Genomic DNA, 7732 nt, shown 5'->3' on the forward strand with positions numbered 1-7732 from the left:
CTAAGGACTGTAAGGACTCCAAGGATGCAAAGCCGAAGGGGTCTTCAACTTCTACTTCTTTTAGCAACCAGAAGGTTTGTGATTATTACTCCAAGCAGGGGCACTTATTGATTATTGCTCCAAGTAGGGACACTTATGGTGGCGACAATACCAGTCGCATGCGGGATTTGGAAGGGAAGTCAAAGGACAAAGAGACAAGCTCATCCACCAAAGTTGTGGAGGAGTCAGCTCCAAACAAAGGCAACCACGCGTTCATTGGACAGAGAGCGGGGCAATGTAACAAAGGTAAAGGTGGGGCACCTCCTTCTAATAAGGAATGTAAGGACTCCAAGGATGTAAAGCCGAAGGGGTCTTCAACTTCTAGTAACCAGAAGGGGTCTTCAACTTCTACTTCTTTTAGCAACCAGAAGGTTTGTGATTATTACTCCAAGAAGGGGCACTTATTGATTATTGCTCCAAGCAGGGGCACTTATGGCGACAATACCAGTCGCATGCAGGATTTGGAAGGGAAGTCAAAGGACAAAGAGACAAGCTCATCCACCAAAGTTGTGGAGGAGTCAGCTTTCGTCACCCTGATTGATCTCGAGTCTGAGACTCCCCCTCCAGTGGTTGAGTAGGCTCTTCCTTCTTGTTCCCACTCTCCTCAGTGGATTTTGGATAGCGGTGCCACATAGCACATGACTTATCACAAGAATTGGGTTGATGAACTGTAGCAACACCGCGGTAGAATTGCCATTGGAGACAACTATACTGTTCCCATTTTTGGTGAAGGGGCAATGCCCCTCATTTCGGATGGCAATAAAGGGAAGTACACCTAGAGAGTGCTATATGTGCCAGATTTAGGATTTCATCTGCTTTTTGTACACGAGATTTGCAAATTGGGCACTAAGGTGGAATTTATGGAGGACTCAGTGATCATTTGAGACCCTCTCACTGACAAGATCCTTTGGCAAGGCATCAAGGACCATGGCCTCTACAAACTCATTGCCTTTTTTTCTCACAGAGGTACCCACACAGGCGATCTTTGGCATGCTAGATTTGGACATCTTCATTTGGAGGCCTTGCGGAAGGCTTTTCAGGAGCAACTAGTGGATGGATTGCAAGATGTTGGTACACGTGAGGACCCTTGTCACTCTTGTCTCAAAGGGAAACAACATCAGGAGGCCTTTCCAAAGAAGGCTACACGGCAAGCTATGGCACCTCTGGAGTTGGTTCATGCGGATTTGTGCAGCAGCCCGATGCGCAATCTGTCTCTTGGTTATGCTAGCTATGTTTTTCTTTTGGTTGATGATTTTAGCCGGTATACCTGGGCTTATTTTCTCAAATCCAAAGATGAAACTTTCCACAGATTCCAAACATGGAGAACCTTGGTGGAGAAACAGTCGGGACACTCTGTCTTGACATTACAAGCCGATAAAGGAGGCAAGTTTACTACTCTCGCCAATTTAACTAGTATTGTGAACTACATGGCATTCAACAAGAGTTTGCCAACATAGGTACTTCTTGAGAGAACGATCTGGTGGAACGAAAGAACCGAATGGTGATTAAGATGGATAGGACAATGTTGGAACATCGAAGTCTTCCTCAAAATCTTTGGGCATGGGTAGCTGCTACTGCTGTTCATATTCTCAATCGGTTCCCTACTACTGCTATTCTCCTGTTCCTCTTCCTTGACTTGATCTAGTACATCCTCGAGCAACTCAGGAGGAGGAATTATCCGACATTGATCAAGAGGAGGAGATTTTGGTGGATGCTTCACAGCAGGCTACATCTCAGGAGTAGGGTTCGACTGGGGGGGATCTTGTATTCTCAATTGGTTGTACTAGACATTGCGAGACTCGGGGGTAACACGGTTGCCTTTACCTCCAACAAGGGGTCCCCGTTGATTGGAGCGGTTGCGTACCACGGCATCATCTTAGGAGAACCTATGCGTCAACTATGCATTGATGTCACGCATCCAGAAGGACTCGAAACCTTCTCATATTGGGGAGGCACTTTCCAAACCGACTTGGACGCAGACATGGAAGTGGGGCTTGATTTTATTGAGCAGAATCAGACTTGGTTCCTAGACCGACAAAGCGAAAGGTGATTGGTGTCAAACAGGGGTATAAGACCAAGTACAAATCGGATGGGATTCTAGATAAGCACAAGGCCAAGCTTGTGGCCAAAGGCTACTCTCAAAAAGCTGGTGTGGATTTTGATGATACCTTTGTACCCGACTACTCAGATGGCAACCATACAGACAGTTCTTGCTCTTGCTACACACTCCTTATCAGCCCATCTTTCAGATGGATGTCAAGTCAGCATTCCTCAATAGGGAGCTAAAGGATGAAGTTTATGTGGAAAATCCTTGGGATTTTAGGTTCTTGGCTCCAAAGCTATGGTCTATAGGTTGAAAAAGGCCTTATATAGTTTGAAACAAGCCCCTAAGGTTTGGTATGAGAAGATTGATGCTTTCTTTCAACAGAAAGGTTTCAAGCAGTTGGCGGCTGATCCAAATCTCTACATTTATCCAGAGAAAGGGTTGTATACTCTTATCATTCTCTATGTGGACGACTTGATCATGACAAGCAACCATGTAGCTCACATAACTCAGACAAAGGTTTCCCTCAGTCAAGAATTCAAGATAACAGATCTTGTGTTACTTCACTTCTTTCTTGGATTGGAGATTTTCCAGCGCTTAGATGGCATATTCATTTCTCAGTCGCAATGTGTTATAGAGCTACTAGAGGCTTTCCGAATGACAGATTGTAAGCCCATCACTTCCCCCGTGGACCTCGGCATCAAACTCTCTTCTAGATCTAATCCAGCGACACTTCTGTACATGAATCTACTTAGTTCCTTGATTTGGTTGCTAAACACACAACATGATTGTGCATTTGTGGTGGGAACTCTCAGTGCTTTCATGCAAGCACCTTTGGACACTCGTTGGCAAGCAGTAGTACCAATGATTTTGGCATTTTCTATGGAGAGAGGGCCACTTTACGTGGCTGGAGCCACTCCACTAGGCTAGAGATGTGGATTCTCGATGATCTACTACAGGGTATTGCTTTACTCTTGGATCTAGAGCCATTTCATGGACGAGTAAAAAGTAGCCTATGGTGGCGCTTTCATCAACTAAGCCGGAATATTAAGCGGCTTGTTTGAGTGCTTGTGAGGTGATTTGGTTGCAATGGCTACTTGAGATCAATTTTCAACAGCAACAACCTACCCTTATCTCATGCAACAACCAGAGTTGCTGGCTATTGCTAAGAATCTAGTGTTTCATGTGTGGACCAAGCATATAGAGATCCAATACCACTTTGAGCGGAAGCGATATTGGAGAGAGACTTCCTTGAATATTGTCCTAGCCAGGACAACATTGCAAACTTATTCACCAAAGGATTATCTCAATCATCTATCAACGTTCATGGCAGCGCCTTGGGTCTTGGGCCACCCCCAAGACCTCAAAGGGGTGTTAGCATATATCATCTCCTGTTGGTGGCTTTTCTGGTGTTTATAGGGGCCATTTCTATGCTCATGCATTCCCAGTATTTTCCCATATTTTTTTGCTATTTTATGGACCTTTGATGTGGGTTGCCCACCCTTTTATGAAGCTTTTACCTATTTTTCAAGTCATGTGAGAGACTAGGGAGCAATCGGCCAGCTCATATTGGAGTATATATATGTGCAGCTCTCTTCCTTCAGCCCTCTGCCTACAGAGTCTTTTCTTGAGGATCAACGCATCATCATTTTGCTGTTTTCTCCCATCTCTTGGAGCTTCAACATTTTTGTCATTCGTCTACATCTTTCCGTTGCTGTCTGACAATTCTATGGTTACTAGTGAAGATTCCGAGCTCAAATAACCAGATTCAAGGGATCATGTAAGATTGACCACCTCTTAGGCCATTTTCCCATGGCCCAATTAATTCCAATGAAAGCACATTCCCACAAATCTACAAGCAAGTTGAGGGCACAGTGCGTGACCATTTTTCCAACTGTGCCCCATTTTGGCATAGTTGGGAAACACCATGGCCTAGTTAATTGAAACCTTTTTAGCGCAATTAACTCTGACATGGGAAAAGGTTGTTAAAACACAAGTAACGTCTTTTGATAAGCTTTAGCATGTGCCTTGGAGCCTTGGCACAGCTCGAGATCATCATTTGTCAGACCTTCCTTTTGGAAAATCAGACAACAAACCACGAGTGGAACCCAACCTACCCTAATGTTAAAGCTAAAGCTAGAGACAATAATGCTTTTATTTCTGGTAGTCCCATTTAAGAGAACGAAGCCAATAATGCCTTTACTTTATGCACTCTTTAAGACAATAAAGCCAAGTCAAATATACCTTTCCAAATTTACTTTCACAATGATCATTAACATGCCTACTTATGAAGATCTCAACGAATGGACGATTAATAACTGTTAGTAGAAGAAACATGCACCCCATTCACACCAAAGACATGTCCAACTGGTAATTATGATTGATAATTCATATCGCATGAATAACATAGTAGTCACATGTGACTACAAAGCTCACTTTACAACTGCTCTTACCAGCCACTTGAACGCTAAATGACATCTTATTGACTCAAAACCGACACTGAACAGACACAAAAATATGCAGGACTCCATAAAATGCCAACAATACAAATTTGGACTGCAACACAAAGCAAACTCTTCTCTATAATATTCTTCCATCAAGGACTCAAAGACCTCGTGATTCTTAAGACTCGACCTTGTAACTCTTGGACTCAAGACCTCATTGACAACACACAAAGGAAAGAATTGGGTTGTTGCCCCGGAGCAGCTATCCATGCATATGCATGCATTGAGAATGCCTAGCCACCACTGATCGAGGGCTTACTCCTTACTCCTTGTCTTCTGCCACGTCAACACTCTTCTCTTCTTCCTTATCCACACCCTTCTCCTTTTCAGTACCAGTCTTTGGCTTCTCAGCCTCCACTTCTTCCTTTTCTTCGGTCTTCTCTTCAATTGTCAAAGTCCGTATCAGTTCAGCTGCTGAATCAGCAGCTCCTTCCTTCTCAGTGTCTGGTCTGTTGCCAGATATTGCTTCTTGAGCTTTCTCATAGGCGCTTTTGAAGCTTTGAGCATCTGTTAAAAAAAACATATCAATGGCATAAACATGTTGACATACCCATGGTTATCATAATCAAAGATAGCATAGTGCTAGAGATTAGAAAGCCAAAACATCGATATTTGGAGACGATTTATCACCATCTAAACCTCAAGAAAGAAGCATTCAGTCCCACAAATTTGCCCCTCTTTAGGAGGATCAAGCCAAACATCGAACTGGTTTTAAAGCTTTGTTTGCAACTCGCACACGAAAAGGCGATCTAGGCTAACTCAGTAAAACCAAACTGAAAACACTTACTTTCAACACTTCCAAACCGGATGCTGAAAAGTTCATTTTTCAATTCTCCATCTGCAAAATCTGAAGCGTGCCAAACCCATGTCTTATCACTGCCGAGGTGCTCCTGCAGAGTAGCCGTGGGAAGCACTGAAAAAGTAGGGGGGAAAACAAGTTAGCCCACGATACAATTGAGTAAACCCTAATCTGCAGTACACAAGCCTAGTAAAAACCCTCACCTGCAAGAAACAAGAAACCCTAAGAAGCATCGAGCAACAGAATCAAGAAAGCGACGAGCTTTCTCTTACCTGTATGATTTGCACAGATCTTTAGGGTCTTGCTCTGGCGCATGAGAAGGCGAATCTTGCCGGTAACCTTGTGCTTCAGCAGCCGGACCTGTCCCACGCCCCTCTCCTTCCACTGATTCCCGTCCTTATCGAATCGATAAAGCTTGGCCTTTCTGTTCACACACAAACAGTGTCAGAAAATCCTAATCGCGCATACTCGGTTAAAACACAGATAGCACAAAACCCTCATCTCAGATACAGAAAAAACCCTGACCCTAGTCTCCCATAATAAAGCAAAAATCCCTGATCTAGTGACCGATCACGCAGACGCTTAACCCTAGTCTGCAGAAAACCATAGCCACTATACGGGAGCAGGAAAAAAGTAAGAGCCCTAGAAGAAAAAAGGAACTTACAGGTCGATGAGGGCATCTTCATCCTCCTCGCCTGTGGTCACAGCGACAGCGTCGAGCCTGATGATCGGGGCAACCTCGGCACCGGTGTCTTCTTCCTCGCCAGGAGGATGGGCGTCCTCAGCATCCTCGGCAGAAGCCGAACCCGAGGCCAAGGCAGGCTCCTTCTCGTTGTCGTTTCCACCCATCGGCGATCGGCCAAAGAAAAGCTTCCTGGCTGAGATCCGTGAATTTATATATATTATTATTATACATATACATACACACATACAAATACATGCATGCCTATATATGTATCTATATGTCTCTCTCTCTCTCCACAGATCTATCCGTATATAGATTCATACATACATATAGATATATATATACACATATGCATATACATTATCCTAATGATATATATACACATATTCTTACACTTACTCACAGATCTATATGTATATACATTCAAACATACATACGTACATATATATACACATGTATATGCATAATCCCACTGAGCCTACTATTCCACACAAGCAGACAAATAGATGGCTTCCACACCAAATAGATGACATGCCTTTTCAACATGTGGGCCTCCCATAAACATTGGAGCTATTTGGATAATACACCAGCATCTTTCTTCCTTGAGTACACTCATAGGATTTTTTTGCCTGGCTTGAGCTGTATGTAGAATTTTTGGACGTGTGTACATGTGTGGGTGTGTGGGTGTGTGTGCGTGCGCGTGCACGTGCACATGCGCGTGTGCGTAAACATAACTTGTGGAATAGAGGTAAGCGTTGTTAGTGTGAAGAATAATCCTTCAAAGGCTTTAATGATTGTTATTAAGGGAATATATTCTTGAAGCCATATCTTTATGGAAACATGAGTGTAAGGGAGGGGGTTTTTGGAAGGGGGGGCTTAAGCTTATACGTCAAGGGGTGAGGGGGATTTATGGTGGTGGTGGTGGGGGGGGGGGGGGGGGGGGACAAGGGAGCAGGGGAGAATGAAAGTAGAGGTTTCATTTCTTCTTGTAGTTTACAATATGTGATCTAGTGGTGTAGTTCGAAAACTTGATTAGTTTAGTACTCTTTTAAGATATCCACACGGGGAACAATTTTTAGAGAGTACAAATGTTTGAATTCTATCATCCCATTTCAGGGTTTGAATTGCAACAATCTAACAAAGTCGTTGGAAATCATGCCATTCTTCTAAAGAAAATTAATTCATAAATGTCATTTGTTGTCCAAAGTCATGTATATTTTAAACGCATTCCAAATTTACCTCCTAACATCATTTTTAATATACATCCTTATCATGCCAATCATACATGTTATGTTTTAGTAAAATGTGGGACAATGTTGTTTCACAACAAACCACCAAAAAAAGAAGCACCAATAATAGCAAGCACATCTTGGAAATCATAAAATTTAAAAAGCTTTAGTAGAACCATTACAATACTTATGTTTAATGATGATGATATACAATTTTAGATCATTTCAAACCTATTGTTGTTTTTGCATACTCACTTTTAGAAAATCATTCCTTGAGTTAAGATTTCTCAAGCTTAATAATAATTCTTAAGTGATCATTAATAAACATAGCAACTCATTTTGTCATGTTAAAGGAGTCTTCTAATTTATGTTTTTGCCAAAATAAAATTCGTAATAGTAAGAGACAATACATATCAACGATGCTAATTTTAC

The 7732-nt window shown here is 42.6% G+C and overlaps 1 protein-coding gene across 1 annotated transcript; it reads right to left on the reverse strand.

Moving 5' to 3' along the window:
• Positions 1-4443: 4443 nt before the first annotated feature.
• Positions 4444-6267, reverse strand: LOC147641330 (ran-binding protein 1 homolog b-like). The gene is made up of 4 exons (XM_086820548.1): positions 6051-6267; positions 5659-5810; positions 5375-5500; positions 4444-5094 (listed from the first exon to the last, which is right to left on the reverse strand). Exons 1-4 carry the CDS (start codon positions 6233-6235, stop codon positions 4850-4852), a joined length of 708 nt encoding a protein of 235 aa, XP_086676674.1. The 5' UTR covers positions 6236-6267; the 3' UTR covers positions 4444-4849.
• Positions 6268-7732: the final 1465 nt, after the last annotated feature.

Source organism: Cibotium barometz, chromosome 2, assembly GCF_041138505.1.
Source record: "Cibotium barometz isolate CiBa-2024 chromosome 2, ASM4113850v1, whole genome shotgun sequence".
Classification (NCBI taxonomy): Eukaryota; Viridiplantae; Streptophyta; class Polypodiopsida; order Cyatheales; family Cibotiaceae; genus Cibotium; species Cibotium barometz.